General features: G+C 39.6%; 1 protein-coding gene across 2 annotated transcripts in view; it reads right to left on the bottom strand.

The window, feature by feature from the left end:
• TM4SF18 (transmembrane 4 L six family member 18) overlaps positions 1-17,162 on the bottom strand; it is a 35,330-nt gene extending 18,168 nt beyond the window's left edge. Inside the window, exons 1-4 of one of the 2 annotated variants that reach the window (XM_007086318.3) lie at positions 17,073-17,162; positions 6,830-6,984; positions 6,536-6,729; positions 3,395-3,484 (exon numbers count right to left, since the gene is read on the bottom strand). In XM_007086318.3, the coding sequence (XP_007086380.2) occupies positions 3,395-3,484; positions 6,536-6,712 (267 nt within the window). In that variant the 5' untranslated portion in view covers positions 6,713-6,729; positions 6,830-6,984; positions 17,073-17,162. The remainder of the gene's footprint in view (positions 1-3,394; positions 3,485-6,535; positions 6,730-6,829; positions 6,985-17,072) is intronic. The other variant, XM_042999014.1, reaches the window with a different exon arrangement.
• Between the last annotated feature and the right edge of the window lie 613 nt (positions 17,163-17,775).

The raw sequence follows: 17,775 nt of genomic DNA, 5'->3' as shown, positions 1-17,775 counted from the left end.
AAATCGGTGAAAGACCTAAATGTAAGACAGGAAGCCATCAGAACCCTCAAGGAGAAAGCAGGCAAAAACCTCTTTTTGGCTGTAGGAACTTCTTACTCAACACATCTCCAGAGGCAAGGGAAACAAAAGCAAAAGTGAACTATTGGGACCTAATCAAAATAAAAACCTTCTGCACAGCGAAGGAAACAATCAGCATAACTAGAAGGCAACTGACGGAATGAGAGAAGATATTTGCAAACAACATATCAGATAAAAGGTTAGTATCTGAAATCTATAAAGAACTTCTTGAACTCAACACCCAAAAATCAAATAATCCAGTGAGGAAATGGGCAAAAGACATAAATAGACACTTCTCCAAAGAAGACATCCAGATGGCCAACTGACACATGTAAAAATGGTCCACATCATTCATCATCAGGTAAATACAAATCAACACCACAATGAGATACCACCTCACACCTATCAGAATGGCTAACATTAACAACCCAGGCAACCACAGATGTTTGCAAGGATGCGGAGAAAGAGGATTTCTTTTGCCCTGCTGGTGGGAATGCAAATTGGTCCAGCCACTCTGGAAAATAGTATGGATGTTCCTCAAAAAATTAAAAATAGAACAACCCTATGACCCAGCAATTGCACTACTAGGTATTTATCCAAAGGATACAGGTATGCTGTTTTGAAGGGACACATGCACCCCCATGTTTATAGCAGCACTATCAACAATAGCCAAAGTATGGAAAGAGCCCAAATGTCCATCGAATGGATGAATGGATGAAGAGGTAGTATATATACACAATGGAGTATTTCTTGGCAATCAAAAAGAATACAATCTTGCCATTTGCAACTATGTTGTTGGAACTAGGGGGTATTATGCTAAGTGAAATTAGTCAGAGAAAGACAAGTATCATATGACTTCACTTATACAAGGACTTTAAGATACAAAACAGATGAACATAAGGGAAAGGAAGCAAAAATAATATAAAGACAGGGAGGGGGACAAAACAGAAGAGACTCTTAAATATGGAGAACAAACAGAGGGTTACTGGAGGGGTTGTGGGAGGGGGGATGGGTTAAACGGGTAAGGGGCATTAAGGAATCTACCCTGAAATCTTTATTGCACTATATGCTAACTAACTTCGATATAAATTTTAAAAAATAAATTAAATTAAAAAAAATAATGCTAATCAAATCACGACCACAAGTTTATGCCAGCCCTTTGCCAAAGATAGAATAAAATAAAAATCAAAGCATATGTTTTATTAATGGCAAACAAAAGGAATTATGAAATAGCATATTCATGAATTTGCCAATCAACCGAATGTTGATATACAACACTTCACAATTGCTTACTTCCTGGTTTTCCCTTGAAATTAAGGTTTCTAAGAGTTAAGAATTCTAGTGAATATATGTAATTAAAACCCCGAAAAAAAAAATAAAACTACTATAAGTACTAGTATACAACTGTGTATACAAAAAAGGATGTGTTTTGTTTTCAAAAAAAGGCATGTGTTTTGGTTAATAAATAAAGAGTAATGGACGTGTGTTTTTGTTAAGGAGGAGGGAAACTTGAGGAAAACTTTTTCTCCACTGTAAAGTGAATCAATTTCCATCGCAGAACTTCAGCAGTTGCAAACTGGTGCAGACTCACATTTAGCCTGCAAGATGTGCTTTATTTAATTTAAATGACAATTAATTACCAACATAACTGAGAAGTTTTACATAAAACTCTGTATTTCTACTTTCTATTGACAACGGAGAAACATTGCCCAGTGTTGTCGTGATAACTTTGGCTGGACTTCAGTAGCAGCTTCCTCTCTTCCTTAAATAGAAATCTTGCTCTAATGGCTACCAGGCTAACTTCTCTCTTTTCCATCAGGTATTGACTCCCGGGGGCATATAAACTGGGACCCTATTCGAGAGCCTACCTTGAAAGAGCCAAGCAGAGAATCCAGGGAATGCTTCCTCCCTTCCCCCTGCTCTTCCCTTTGAGATGCCAGTCATCTCATTCAATTTCATTTTAAGACCTTGTCCAGACTCCACACTGTTTATAGCATCCGTTTGTGCTGGAGATGCTAAAAGTGAGTCAAGGCAAAATGGACACATTTATTTTTATTACAAACTTAATGGCACATGGTTTGTTTTCTAGAGATTCCCTGAGTATCATAGGTTAATGTTTACCTGAATCTACTGCTTCACCTAAGCCATTTTGCAAGCGTTTCCATAAGCAGAATACCAGCAGCTACAGGGGGATGCCGAGTCAGTTAGTTAAGAAAACACATACACACAGCGCATATGTGCATGCACGTGCACAGAGTGCATTTCAAGTTTTCAATTCTTCTCCACCAGGAGCACAGTTCTAAATTTAGCAGCTACTTTAGTCATCCAAAGGCATCTGTCAAAGAAAGCCGGCCATGCATCTTGGCTGCACATTAAAATCTGATTGCACCTCAGACCAACTAGGTCAGGGTGTCTGGAGGTGGGATTCCAACTCCAAGCCCTCAGATGATTGCAATGTTCAGCCAAGGTGGGCAACTGCCATTGCAAGATGTGCCTGCCAGGCCTCTAGTAAAGTTCTTTTTAGTTAATACATCACATGTTCCCTTTGAGCCACAGATAACTCATAGAAAGTATGGATAACAATCATCTAATTCACTGGATAAGTGCGAAAAAACTATAAAGTGCTGTGCAAATAAGATTCAAAGCTAACCTTGAGGAGGAGAAGGACGATGATGGAAATGTAGGAGCCTAGCACCTGCCTGTTGAACACAGGCTTAGAAAATTTGGTTGTATTATTCTCTCTTGATTTTATTTAAATTATTTTTAAAGACCCAGTTCAAAAAACGTACATCACATATACCTAACACGTGGATAAATCTAATCATTATGCTGAAAGAAGCCAGATACAAGAGACAGATACTGCATGATTCTATTTACATTGAGTGCAAGCTAATTATGATATAAAGCAGATCAAAGGTGAGTCTCTTGGGGCTGATGCGAAGTCTTCTGTGTCTTGATGGTGATGGTGGTTTCATGAGTGTATTTGGCTGTCAAAACTTATAGTAATGTACAATTTTAATGGATGCTATTTATTTTATGCAAATTTGTCCTCAATGAAGTAGAAAAGGGAAAAAAAATAAACTCACAGAAACCCAGTTAGGAAAAGGTAGTATTATTTTCTAATTTTGTGTATCTTTAAATCCTGAACTTCTGGAAGAACATCAGCAGGGCAAAGGTGGAGGAAAGACTGTAAACAAAATGAAAGATAATTTTTTTGAGGAAACTCTTGGGCTCTGAATTGAAAGGAGCATGCAGAGGGTATAATAGTGTCAATATTTTCATGTGTCTGAGTGAGCCAGGGCTCCCTCAACCATCCTCAAAGTACTATTGCTCTTACCATGTATTTTTTGCTGCAGTTTTCACTCTGGCAACATTTACAGTTATTATCATTCTCCAGTACAAGAAGAACTGCTGCTACTATAAGCATCTGTAGTAGGAAAGAGAGGAGATATCAGAAATGGAATACTAGTCATAATCAGAGCACAGTGATTTAGAGTAGGGACTCTGGGGCCAAGGGGACCCGGGTTCGAATCCCAGGTCTGCCATTTTCTAGCAGTGCAAATTTGAGAGTCCTTCCCTATAAAATGGTTTTAAAGACTCACTTCTTTGGGTTGTTATGAGGTAATGTATGTAAAATTTTTAACATAGCGCTTGATTTATAGTAAGTGATTGATAAATGATAGCTATTATTATCCTGATTATCAGTCATCAAAAATTAATGATTAAGCAGTAAATGGTATGGACATAGGAATACCACCCTGGGCAGCAAACCCACATTTCTCACTGACTCGGTTGTGGAGGTCAAAGGAAAATCATTCACCAGACTTTGCTGTTTGCCAGACTCTCTCCATTTACTGCCCTCTGGGAATGCAGGTAAGAAGCATAGTTAATCTGAAACTACAGGTCTTGGGATGCCTGGGTGATCTGTTAAGCGTCAGACTTCTGCTCAGGTCATGATCTCACTCACAGTTTGTAAGTTCAAGCCCCATATTGGGCTCTGTGCTGACAGCTCAGAGCCTGGAGCCTGCTTTGGATTCTGTCTCCCTCTCTGTTTCTGCCCCTCCCCCTGCTCATGCTCTCTGTCTCTCTCTCTCTCTCTCTCTCTCTGTCTCTCTCTCTCTCTCTCAAAAATAAACAAACATGAAAAAAATTAAAAAAAAAAAGAAAATAAATTGAAACTACATGTCTTAGTTCAAAGTAAAGTCGGTTTAATTTCCCTAAGCATTCAAACCATCTAAGGTTCAAATTTTCGAGTGTGCTTTGTCTTTATCAAGCCAACAGGCTGGGAGAGTTCAATGTATTCTACTTCCCTTTCTTGGTATCTTAGACAAAGAGCTCAAGTTCTGGAAAGAACATAGATTTCTTTATTGTTACAGTTCCTGATTTGGGCAGGTATGGACCGTGAATTGCTTCTAGAAAATTCTCTACCTATCCTTCACTCTCAATGTTCAGGACTGAATCTTGAAGCTGAGTTCATCGCTATTTTACTATGTGTACTCAACATTTCCAGTTTCCAAATTCCTTCAGATTTCATTTGTCTGTTTATTTATTTATCTGTATTCCTCTTCTTTCTCCAAAAAGGATTCAATGCAGGAAGAATAATGTTTTTCAAGAATTCCTTGACCATGGAAAATAGAGAACAAGTTCTTTTTCCAAGTTTTAAATTTTATACGGAATATAAACAAAAGAGTCCTATATTCTCCTCCTTTCAACACCATTAGGTATCACAGATTTTAGTAGATTCTGGTTTAATCTTAGTGATGCCATACAACTGGTCCATTTATTACAATTACTTATCGAGGGAAACAATGGTGAGAGAAGGCACGGTTCATCAGGTATAGTAACAGGCTTCATTCCAATATTATTAGAAATCATTAGACCTGGACCCAGGAACCCTGTGTCAAAAGAGAATCACAGGCATAGCCCGTGTTGAAAGAGAAACTCCTTTCTTTTTTTTATTGTAAAAAACCGAATAACTAAATAACTGAAACACAGGGCTCAAGCATACTAAAGGAAAATTACCCCAAATCCCACCACCCTCACATGTCTTTTATGTATTTACTCCCAGTGTTTTACCACATGGATATATTTTACTTAGATGCAATCGTAATTTATTCACATTTTTGTATCTTTTTTTGCCTAGCACCAAATAATATGCACTTTCCATGTTATTACATCTTCGCAATTATAATTTTCATCACCATACGAAGTGGAATGTACCACAGTTTACTTGGCCAATTCTATGCTAGGGTGCTCCTACTAATTATATGCTGCCAGAAATATCTGTGCATCAATTTCCTTATTATGGATTATTTCCTCAGAATGAATTTTCAGACATTTTCATGGATCTTAATATAGCATATCAAGATCTTCTCCAAACGGTTTGCATCCATTTATAGTCTGATCACCAAACACTCACTATGTACCTATCACATAGCAACTTTAATAGCACTGGGTGTTAATACTTTAAAGTTGACTACCTTGCTATTCAAAATAGTAACCAAATGAAAACTGCCTTTCATCATAGCTATTCAAATACCATAATAAACACCCACAAAGATGTAGAGATAAATTATAATGCATTTTCTTTTTATGTTATTGGAAGTATGATAAGCTTACAGTGCACAATGTGCTGTTTTTAGATATGACATGGTCAGGAAAAGTGTTTTTTCCTCTAAGTTGCCAACATGATTTACTGTCAGTTTGTTTTTAAAGAGTACAAAGTCATCAGGAAAACACTCATGGATGCTTACTGTAAATAACTCAATTTAGTTTTCAAAAACATGGTCCATTATTAGGGGTAAAATATAAGATTATTTAATGATAATGTGGCCTATCATCGAGTATTTATAATCACAATATTCACTGACTCCCTACTACATATCAGCCTCCATCCTGGGCCCTTCATTCATGAGATTTTATTGAATCCCCACAATTACCCTAAAAAGTAAATGCCATTAGTCCCATTTTCCAAATAGGGTACTGAGGCTCAAAGACATTGAGTAACTTGCTCAAGGTCTCATGACACAAATGGCAGAACTTATATCTGAATGCAAATTTGTCTGAATCTCCAAATCTCTATTTCCACACAGTCTTCATACCTCTCCAATCTAGAGAAATTGTGAGGGCAGATAGAAACTATTCTGGAAAAGAGCAATGCCACTGGAAATTAAATAGCTTAAACCTACACACAGGGTTCATGAGGACATAATATTTCTAAAGCCAGCATCCCACAAACTTTCATTAGGACTAATTTCCTACATTGCATGAGTGACATAAATGGGCAGCTTACCGAAAACAAAGCTGCCCTCCAAAGTCCTCACGGACTACAGCCTCTCCACCCCCACCCATCTTCCAAATCCCAAACCCAGGATTAGTAGAATGATTTTTCCATTATTCATCATTTCTGCTAGGAACAAGACAATTCTTAGTAAAAACATCCCCCTTTGCAATCCCAAGTCTCCAAAGTCACACTTACCATGACACCTGAGAAACAGATTCCTTCAAAATACCACACGTAGTTGGTGAGTTTATTGCTGGATGCATAGGAAGTTTGCCCATTTGGGAAATACAGTAATATATTCACAATTATACTCCAAAGTGCAAGCGGAATCAGCAGACCACTTAGGCAGCCTCCACATTTCCGAGACCCCATTTTACCCTGCTCAGAACCTGCAGGAGATTTCAAGAGTGTAGAATTACATAAAACCTAATTTTCTTCCTACCTGTCCTTTTTTTTTTTTTTTTTTTTTTTCTCTTTGAGATTACCTACCACTTTCTGGGTCAGAGCCCTTTACTTCATATTCATGAAAAGCTCAGGACTCAGCCAGAACTGCCGCTCACAGTCTCTTGGTGTGAAATAGTAGTTTACTGTTTGGAGAACAATAGACAATGATCAACGGCTGAAGAGCTGAGCTGGTCTTCATCCTGTGCCAAAGGAATGCGGTGTTTTTACTGCATTTTAAAATAAGTCATTTTCCTCCGGATTAGAAAACTGAAGACTTAACCCTGAGCATAATTTTAAGAAGGAAGTTGGGGTTGTGGGGGTTGGAACTGAATCTGGCAAATTTCATCCAACAGTGAACAAGAGAGTTTATATCATAGCATAGTATGTGGTGCGCTTGCTCAAATATCCTGACTCTATATACCAGCCTTTTATTCAATGTTCTTTATTTCGTGCTCACTATCACCAAACTTTGTTCAAACTGTAGGGCCCACAAAAAGAACAAAGAAAGAGACAGGCTGGTGAGTGATAAAAACAAGATAACACTGTTGGTGAGTTTACTGTTGTAATACCAGTAAAGCTTTCCTTCTAAGAGTTCATACCTGTTATTACTATCTCTCTGAAAAATAACAGAATTAAATTCATATCTTTCTTACTGTTTAGGAAAATGGGTAAAAGAATTGGGGTAATTTGATTAAGACTTTATGAGCAATAAGTTTGAAACAAGGATTTAAGAATTCTCCATTCCAAATGATTGTCTTAAATTGAAAGAGTCACAGATCTCCTCCAATTTGGATGGCATGAGGAAAGGATTAAGGGAAGGAATTCTGACACTAATATGTTAAAAGTGATGTAGACAATGGTGGTAAGGAACTCAAGGATTGCCCAGCCTCGTTGCCACTCCTTTATTGGTAACGTCAGAACCCTGCTCAACTTAACTTTCTTAATCTCAACTTCCTCATCTATGAAATGGGAATTAAAAAAAAAAGTTACCTTCCTCAGAAGAATAATGTGGAGATTAAACAAGATTATGTGTGCAAACCACAGTGTCAGGTGATATGGAAGGGATAGGCAATAAATAGGAGCCACCAGTAATAATAAGAAATGGGGCACCTGTGTGGGTCAGTTCATTGAGCATCCAACTTCAGCTCAGGTCATGATCTTATGGCTCATGAATTTGAGCCACCATGGGGCTTGCTACTGTCAGCTCAGAGCCCACTTGGGATCCTCTCTCCCCGACTCTTTGCCCCTCCCCTACTTGTGCACACACATGCACGTGCTCTCTCTCTCTCAAAAATAAATAAACATTAAAAGAAGAAGAAGAAGAAGAAGAAGAAGAAGAAGAAGAAGAAGAAGAAGACGGCAAGTTAGAGGGACTTAATTGTCAAAATAATACAGAGATCAGAAGTAAAGTCTGTTTATTTATCTTCTCTTGGTACCCAAATAATATCTGTATCATGAGCTCTTAAAATCTTGATCCCAGAGTGTTTACAGTAATTTTCTGGTGTCCTCCAGAGAGTACTAATATTCTAGCAACATATATACTTTTAACTCAAGAGAATAAAAACTTATTTTTATATAAATAATTTTAAATTATATTATATTTAAAGTGCTTATTTTCAAAAACTGAGATATTTGAACCACTTTTGGATTCAAATAAAACAAACCTAGAAACTAACAGTCTTATTCTATGATGGGTTCCAAAGAGATTACTCGGTACCCCCTGGTAAATGTGATTTTGTTTTGTTTTGTTTTGTTGTATTCTGTTTTGTACAGTGTTTTCCAGCAAAGTGTATCGCAAAGTCTAGTCATTAAATCTTTTTTTTTTCCCCCAGGGACATAGAAGCAAACTAAAATCATATTTACTTGAACCCTTAAGATGATGGGAAAAGCAACAGTTCTGGCTGAATATTTATTGAGCACCTCCTATGTGCTAGGCACTGTTCTAAGAGGTGGGGAGAGATGGATCCGTGAGCACAACAGTCCAAAATCCTTGCCCTTGTAGAGCTTACGTTCTACTGTGGGAAGACTAATGATTAAAAAAAAAAAAAAAAAAAAAATACAGCTTGTCAGGTAATGATAAGTGTGGCTAAAATAAATCAAGAAAAGGACAAGTAGGAGTGCCAGAGAATGGGGTTGGGGATATCATTTCGAACAGAGTGGTCAGGAAAGACTTTACTGGGAAGGTGACATCTGAGTAAAGATTTGAAGGAAGCAGAGAGTGTGAGGCATACAGGGAAACTGGGGGAAAGCATTCTAGGCAGAGAAAATGGCAAGTGTGCAAAAACCCCGAGGTAGAAGTTAATTCTGTCAAAGAGACCACTGTGGCTGGAGCCAAGTACAAGAGGGGAAAAGTAGTAACATCTGAGATTAGTTTCGAGTAGGAAAATGACTTGCTATATTAAAAGGCTCACCAGGGCTGCTGTGTTGTGAATAGGTTGTAAAGGATCCAGCTGAAAGAAAGGAGATGAGTTCTGAAGTCATGTCAGTAATCCAGGTAAGAGATAATAGTGGCTTAGACCATGACAGAAGTAGCAGAGATGGTAAGAAAAGGTTGGATTCTGTATGTATTTTTTTTAAGGATTTTATTTTAAGTAACCTCTACACCCAATGTGGAGTTCAAACTCATTACCCTGAGATCAAGAGTCGCATGCTCTACTGACTGAGCCAGCCAGGTACCCCTGCATGTTTTTAAGACAGAATCAACAGTATTTGGTGACAGACTGGATTGAGTATAAGAGAAAAAGAGGCATCAAAGATGACTATATGGGGGGGGGGGTGCCTGGTTGGCTCATTCAGTTAAGCATCTGACTTCAACTCAGGTCATGACCTGGTGGTTCACAAGTTCAAGCCCTGCGTTGGGCTCTGTGCTGACAACTCAGAACCTGGAGCCTGCTTTGGATTATGTGTCTTCCTCTCTCTCTCTCTGCCCCTCCCCCACTCGTTCTCTCTCTCTCTCTCTCTCTCTCTCCCTCTCTCTCTCTCTCTCAAAAATAAATAAAAAACATTTTAAAAAATTAAAAAAAAAAAAAAAAGAGGACTACGTAGTTCAAGGCCCAAGCAACTGGAAAAATGAAATTGTCATTAACTGAAATGAACAAAACAACAGGTTGAGCAGGTTTGGGAGGGGGAAGATGAGGTGGTAAGTTTCAGACATTCCAAGTGTTGAGATACCTATTAAAATCCAAGTGGAGATGTCAATTAGGCAGTAGATATACAAATATGAAGTTTAGGGGAGAGATGTGGGATGGAGTAATATGACAGTTGTCAGCATTTGAATGGTATTTAAAGCCATAAAACAGTACAAGAATAAGTGTAGACAGAAAAGAGGCCCAAGGACTGAGTCCTGGGTAGTCCAGTGACTTCAGTTTGAGGGAATGACAGGGAGCCAGCAAAGGAGACTGGGAAGTGGCCAGTGAGTTAGAAGAAAAACCAGAAGCTTATCCTAGAAGTTGAGTTTCTAGCTTAGGAAAAAGTAATCAAGTGAGTCAAATGCTGCCTATAGAGCAAGTAATATGGGAGGACTGAGAGTTGGCTATTGGATTTAACAACGTGGAGGTCACCAATAACCTTGATAAGAGAAACTCTGATGGTGCAATAGACATGGGAGTGTAACTGGAATGGGTTCATGAGAGAATGGAAAGAGAGGAATTGGAAAGAGAGACAAAGGGAGCTCTTTTGGAGTTTTACTCCAAGGAGAGCAGAAAAATGAGGCAATAGCTGGAGGTAAAGTGGAAGTCAAGGGAAAATTTTAATGGGAAAAATTATAGCAAATCCATACGTTGATGGGCATGTTCTTGTTGAGAGTGGGGGAGGGGAGGTAGGGTTTGATGATGCAAGAGAGAAAGGAGAGAATTGTTGGAACATGTCCTCGAATGAGAAGGGGTAGGAGCATGCACATGGATAGAGGAGCTGGTCTTAACAGCCTGGACACTTCAGTCCTACTCACAGAAGGGAAGACTGAACAGATGGGATTGAAAGTAGTGGGAATTTCTGATTGCTTTTGTTTTCTCAGTGAAACAGGAAGCAGGTTTACCAGCCAAGAATGAGAGTGGGAGAGAGTATTAACGGTTTGGAGAAAGAGAAAAAGGTATGAAACAGTTGCCTAGGATGGTGAATAGTCTACAGCAATGTGGCAGGATCACCAGCAGGCAGGGAGGGCCCAATGAGGTCATGAATTTATGGTGAGACTAGGCAACATAACTGAGTGTTTTTTCTAGTGAAGTTTAGCTCCAGAGGTGCGGGGAGAGTAGAAAGAAAGCTGGAATCACCAGGATTGGTATTCTGCTAGACAAGTACCATGAGGAGAGAGGGGCAAAGGACTCAAGAATGTATGTAAGAGAGTGATTACATTGATGGACTGTGGAACTTAGTGCAAGAAAGAAGGCAAGTAAGGACATAAGAGAATGTGAAGAACAGTTCAAATAAAAAAGGCTGGATTTGGAGATTGTGTCCCAGTGTGGTTGAAGAACTACTGGTTTGGGGTAGCAGAAAGAGAAAGTGGTAGAAAGATAGAATTTAGTAATTGAGAAGTGGGATACTGGAATTTGAGATTAAGATGTTTCCAAAATTGATGAAGATAAAGTCTAACAGTATATTATAGACTGAATTGTGTCCCCTCAAAATTCATATGTTGAAGCACTAAATCTTATAACCTCAGATTGTGACTCTATTTGGGAGATAGGGCCTTTAAAGTGGTAATTAAGTTAAAACAAGGTTGGTAGGATGGGCCCTAATCCAATCTGACGTGTGTCCTTATAAAAGGAGGAAATTTGAACACACAAAGAGATACCCAGGTGCACAGAGAAAAGACCTTCATTGGACAAAAGAAGGCAGCCATCTGTAAGCCAAGGAGAGAGGTCTCAGGAGAAAGCAAACCTATCAACATCTTGATTTGGGACTTCTGTCTTCCATTACTGTGAGAAAATAAATTTCTGTTGTTTAAACCCACTAGTCTGTGGTATTTTGTTATAACAGCCCCAGCAGATTAACATAAGGTGTGGCCATGGGAGTGAGTGGTGAGGCAGGGTGGGAGGCAAGAGGATTGGAAAAAAGAATCAAAAGGGTTTAGTTGAGATTTTGTAAAGGTTTTTATTGTTCATATTTTTCACTTTGAAGAGGAGTAACTAGGAATACCTTTTTTTTTAAGTTTACAGAGAATAGAAATCGTTGACCAATTTCTATCTTGTTTCAATGCTATTGCTTCCAGTAAATTTTAGTGTCTGAGCTGAATGGTCACCCCTAAACAGGGTGTCCCTCAAAATAATGATGAATTGGTATCTAATGAATATCTCTTTTTTGAGCTAGAAACAGTGTTAGAAGCTCTGCCATACATTAAAACAAAAAGTGAGCTCAACGACACTGAGGCAAAGGCATTATTAATCTCATTTTGCATGTGAAAAAAAAATGGATCTAAGAAAAAAAATTTAAACGTGCTCAACTATTAGACGTTAAGTCCAAGACTTTTATATTCTTTGGACTCTTCATCTACCCTTGCCTGATACACTTCTGTGCATCAATCCCCTCTTCATTGCAAATGGGTTTTGAATTTGGATATTCTGATTCGTTGGTAGTGGCTGCCTACAATATTATTTTAAAGACACGCTGGTTTCAGTTAGAGAGATACACAGGCCAGATAGGTTAGTTAGATCGATTATTGATGTCTGCTGTGGAGACAGGGTCATGGAAGGGCAACACGCATGACTAATATTCCCCAGTCTTAGTCAAGCCCAGAAAGATGTCTCCAGTGATGTTTTTGTCACAGGTAGTTATGAAGACTTGAGGAAGAGCAGGGCTAATTGTCATCTGGAAGATTGTTCAGTAAGAGTGACAGAAGTGAATGAAGAGAATATGACAGGCTGGAAAACTTGATAAAATTATTTAAAAGGGAGGGGCACCCGGGTGGCTCTGTCAGTTAAGTGACCATGTAGGGCTCTGTGTTGACAGTGCGGAGCCTGCTTGGGATTCTCTCTCTCCCTGTCTCTCTGCCCCTCCCCCACTCCCGCACATGCTCTGCTCTCTCAAAGTAAATAAATAAACGTTTTAAAAATTGTCAAAGGGGGAGTTGAGTAATGTCCTTATTTTGGTTATCCCATTAATACAAACATCTAATGAAGTCTCCCTGGACAACTAAAAAAAACAAAAATGTACTTAAGTTCATTTCTAAGAACACTCTTTTATAACCTGCCTCCTGAAAAAAATATGTGTACTCATAAAAAAAAAAATATTCCTGAAGCCATTTGTCTCCAGTAAACTCCCAATTTTCTTGCCAAGGAATTCTTACTAAATCAGGATTTTCTTGCTGGTCCTCCAGGAACCAGGAAGAGTCTCTGGCTGCTGTGCTTATTGGCTGCTTCTGGCGTTGGCTTCCTGTTCTCCACGGCAGAGCTGAGGAAATCCGCAGGATGCTTGCTACCAGGGGACAAGGTGACTCAGGAGGAAACACTCCACCTAAAATAGTCTTGGTGTGCAGCTTCTGAGTCACTTTGGAATCAAAGTTAACGTGGGATCCTGAAAGTAATCCTACAGATGATGGGAAGTGGAGAAGAAGGAAGTATCTCAAACAAGTTTACTGAAAAAAGTTTGCCACAAAGATGAAAATTTAACTGCTGAAAAGGCTAATATTCAGGGAGAAACTTCATCCCTAAAGTTCAAAGTGGATGAATTGTGATTTTCTTCAGTGACCAGGGGCATAAAGTGTTAGTCATGGCCCAATCTAGGGACCCACTGGGAGTGGATGTTTCCTTAAAAATACATTAAAAGCAGCAGTAGAACAGCTGTGTAAACAGAAATGGACCACTGGCTTGCAGTAGCCTTGATTTTTGTGTTTATAATTCTTTCTCGAGAATTATCTGGCCAAAAGTGTTTATGGGACTGCTAGACTCTATGTTTATCTCTAGTTAAAGGTAAACACCTAGTGTTTCACCTACTGAGAGAGGGGAAGAAGTATACAATTCATATTCAAAGCTCTCCAAGCAGTATTCTATATTTGGAATGACCTCTAAAACTTTTATCTTACCTGCTCTTTTCCCTCTTCTTCCTGGCCCCAGGCCTCAGTGTCCATTTATTTATTGCAGCTCTTCACAGGGAGGGATTAAAGAACTGTATTCCATCATTTAGTCTTTAAATGTGTATTGAGCAATTGTCATCTAGCAGGAAGGCAAAGAACACCCATTTTTTGCCCTCAACATGCACTCTGCTCAGAGTCTAATTGGGGAAATAGAAAAGTCCAACAAAAGGTTTGTGATACAAAATGTCAAATCTCCAGTAGATTTAAGCATAGGCTTCATGGAAGTACAGCAGGCAAAGGGAACTTGAATGGAACTGGGGGTTCATGGGAGATTTCTTAAAAGGACAGGGAAAGAACTGAATCACCAAGGTTAAGAAACAGGTAGTTGGGCAAAATGAGACTCAATCAAAGTTAAACATTCACTGGTAGATAAATGCATTGTATCATGCTTGATTGGAGCTTGGCTTGGAAAATGAGGTGAAATATATCTTGAGGATAATTACAAAACTCTGAATACAGAGAGTATTAGACAATATTAGAAGGGGTCTTAAATTTATTTTGGGTAAAGTAATGGTGTAGTTACAAATGAGGTTGCTCTAATTTTTAGGAGATACATACACTTGAAGTGTATTTTGCTAATGGTTTAGCAAACATCTGAAATCTGAAATGGTTTAGCAAAAGTAGGAAGAGGAGGAAAAGGAGAAAGAGGAGGAGGAGGAGGAGAAGCAGAAGCAGAAGAAGAAGAAGAAGAAGAAGAAGGAGGAGGGAGGGGGAGGAGGGGAGCGGGGAGGGGAGGGGGAGGGAAATCAGAAGGGGAGGAGAGAGGAGGGCAGGGGGAGGAAAAAATGAATGCATGGTAGATAGATAAAGGGATCAAACATAACAGAATGTGAACAACTGTTGAACTGAATCTGGATGGTCATTGTACTAGTTTTTCAACTTTCTCGAGTTTTTGAAAATTTTCATAAAAAATAGCTGGAAAAAAAAAGTACCTGGTAGACACACTCAGTTGGATAAATGTACCCAAAATTCATGGAGTGTATTCATGCTGGGAATTCAAAATAGCAAATAAATGCTCTGCCCAAACAGCTGCATTAGGCTACCCAGAAGCACTGAGTTAGGAAAGAGGGGCCAACTCTGCAACTTGGAGCCAGTGTCCAGCTGCCTGAGTGGAAATGAATGTGGCAGGGAGGGTGGGTGAGGAAGGACCTCAGTGCTTGAAGACCCTTGTGTGCGTCAGGCTGAAGAGTTTGGACTTTATCCCCAGGAAGTCAGACTACTTAAGAGTGGAGAGCATTTTAGAGGCTCATTTGAGGGACGGATCAGAGTTTGGAAGGCATAGAACTAAGAGATCATTGCAGAGACAAGTGCAGTAATTCCATCAGAAATAAAAAAGGCCAAATGTTGGGGAGAATGCCAAGCAAGCCACTTTGGAAAAGGGTTTGGCGATTTCTTACAAAATTAAATATATACTTATGATTCAACCCAGTCATTTTCCTACTAGGTATTTACTCAAGAAAACTAAAACAGGAGTCCACACAAATGCTCTGACAGGAATGTTTAGAGCAACATTACTCATAATCACCAAAATTGGGAGTATTGACTAGTAAATTGGTAAAGTGTACATTCATAAACAAAACACCATGCAAAAAGGAATAAACCGATACTACAACACGGATGAATTTCAAAAGCCTTATGCTAAGTGAAAGAAGTCAAACTACACACTGTATGATTCATAGATAGGACATTCTGGTAAAGTCAAAGCCATTGATACAGAAATCAGACCAATAGTTACCAGGTGCTAGGGTATGGGAAGGAGTTGCCTACAAAGGGGCACATGGAACTTTCTGGGTATGGGAAAATATTTTATATAGTATTTTTATCATGGTGGTGGTTACAGAGCTACGTATATTTATCAAAACTGTGCACCTAATGGTGTGAATTTCACTGTATAGAAATTATATCTCAGTATACCTCAATTCAAAAAAAAAGGAAAACAATGGGGCACCTGGGTGACTCAGTCAGTTAAGTGTCCAACTTCGGCCCAGGTCATGATCTCACGATTTGTGAGTTTGAGTCCCAAATTGGTCTGTCTGCTATAAGTACAGAGCCCACCTCAGATCCTGTGTCCCTCTCTCTCTCTCTCTATGCCCCTCCCCTGCTCAGTTTCTCTCTTTCTCAAAAATAAATATTTTTAAAAAGGTAAATAAAAAAGAAAAATAGGACATGAAGATTGAATGGATAGAGAATAGGAAAAGGAAAAGTGAAAGATATTTTGGTGATCAAGAAAACAGATACACTAATACAAGAAGTGTAAATGTCAGAGACAGCACCTGATACAGCCAGTTAACTGCTACAAGAATAAAATGATCAATCAAGTTATATATAGGTGGAATTCACAATGTACTAAAATATTTTCATCTGTTTTTATGTTATTATTTTAGCAGTCAGTTTGATGCAAGTATGAGAAAAATGTTATTAACTTTAGAAAGTGCATAATGGATTCTCAAGAAGAAACTTAAATTCTGGGAAAAAGTGTGTGTGTGTGTGTGTGTGTGTGTGTGTGTGTGTATAGGCATTCCTCAAATATCTGATGATAATTTTCCCTGGATTATGTTTTTCATGGATTTTACATGCAAAATGCTTTCTTAATTCTAATTAATAAAAAACACTAAATACATATATTATTTTTTTTTAATGAAAAATACCTGTGATATGGTGGAAGAAGTCAGCATGGAGATAGTTTGGAGAGAATTTAAGAAGGTAGAATCTTTTCCAGGAAGTGATTTTCCAGATAAGATATGCTTGCACGTGGGCATATGGACCTCGCAAATAAGAATACTACTGGGGGTGGGGGGAGGAGCCAAGAAAGCAGAACAGCATGGAAGTTTTTTTTGCCTCTCACATCCATGAAATACAGCCAGACCAACACTAAACCATCCTGCACACCTAGAAAACTGATCCGAAGATTAACACAACAATCTGCACAACCTGAACCATAGAACTCAGCAGGAACGCGGCACGGAAAGGTGAACTGGGGCAGAGAGAAGCTGCAGAGGGCAGAGAGCTGTTTTTGCTTGCAAAGAGAGGACGGAGACTGGGGTGGGAGGGAGAGTACGGGAAAAGCACCCCCCCCCAAAGCAGCTGGAGAGAAAGTGGAAAATTGGAAACAGCCACAGAGACTAAACTAAAAAGGGAGAAAGGAGAAAGGAGAGGGTTTAAATTCCATTAAGACTCTAAAAACAGGGGGAGCGCAGAGTCTGAAACTCTGCAGCTCAATACCTGGTGGTGCTCTGGTGAGAAGGGCGAATACCCAGGAGGAGAGTGAAGTCCAGGGTCTTCAGGCCACATGGGGAGAGGTGGTTCCCCTGCTGGGAGGACATCTGGTAGAGGCTGTGTAGACCGCCACAGGCAAAGGTCCCAGTGGAGCCGGGAGAACAACCACATTTGCTGGTGCTGGAACAAGGTCGTTGGGGGTGAAGCCTGCTGCCAGATGTGTGTTGTGATTTGCCATAATCCCTGAAATGCGGCTGCCACACAATCGCGTGAACTTTTTCTGAGGCGGGCTGGCACCCAGCCACAGTCTCTGGTCACCGGCAGCAGCATGGTCCCACCCAGCAGAACGTTCCTGGGTGCAGCCGGCACCCAGCCATTGCTCGGTGAGACCTTCCGCAGAGGGGCAGAACAGGTCAAAGCCACAGTCCCTCAGAAGTAAGAGGCCGGGGAAAACAGCCGCATCTGAGACAAAACTCGGGAGAGAGGTACTACCTGGGGCTTGGTCACGGAAAGTATAAAAGCGAGGAGTGGAGGAAAGCTGAAACGAAGGACGGACAGTGTAAAAGTGGGGAGTGGAGGAAAGCTGAAATGAAGGACGGGTGTGCGATTGCTGATCCAGAACAGAATTCTGATACTAGAGGCTGGGTGGCTGGGTGACGCCATATTTACTACTCCTGTGCATGCGCACACACACCAACAAGCGCCACTG

The sequence above is a fragment of the Panthera tigris genome, chromosome C2, assembly GCF_018350195.1.
Source record: "Panthera tigris isolate Pti1 chromosome C2, P.tigris_Pti1_mat1.1, whole genome shotgun sequence".
Classification (NCBI taxonomy): domain Eukaryota; kingdom Metazoa; phylum Chordata; class Mammalia; order Carnivora; family Felidae; genus Panthera; species Panthera tigris.
Note: the sequence above shows the minus strand (reverse complement) of the source record. Positions and strands in the feature narration are given on the sequence as shown.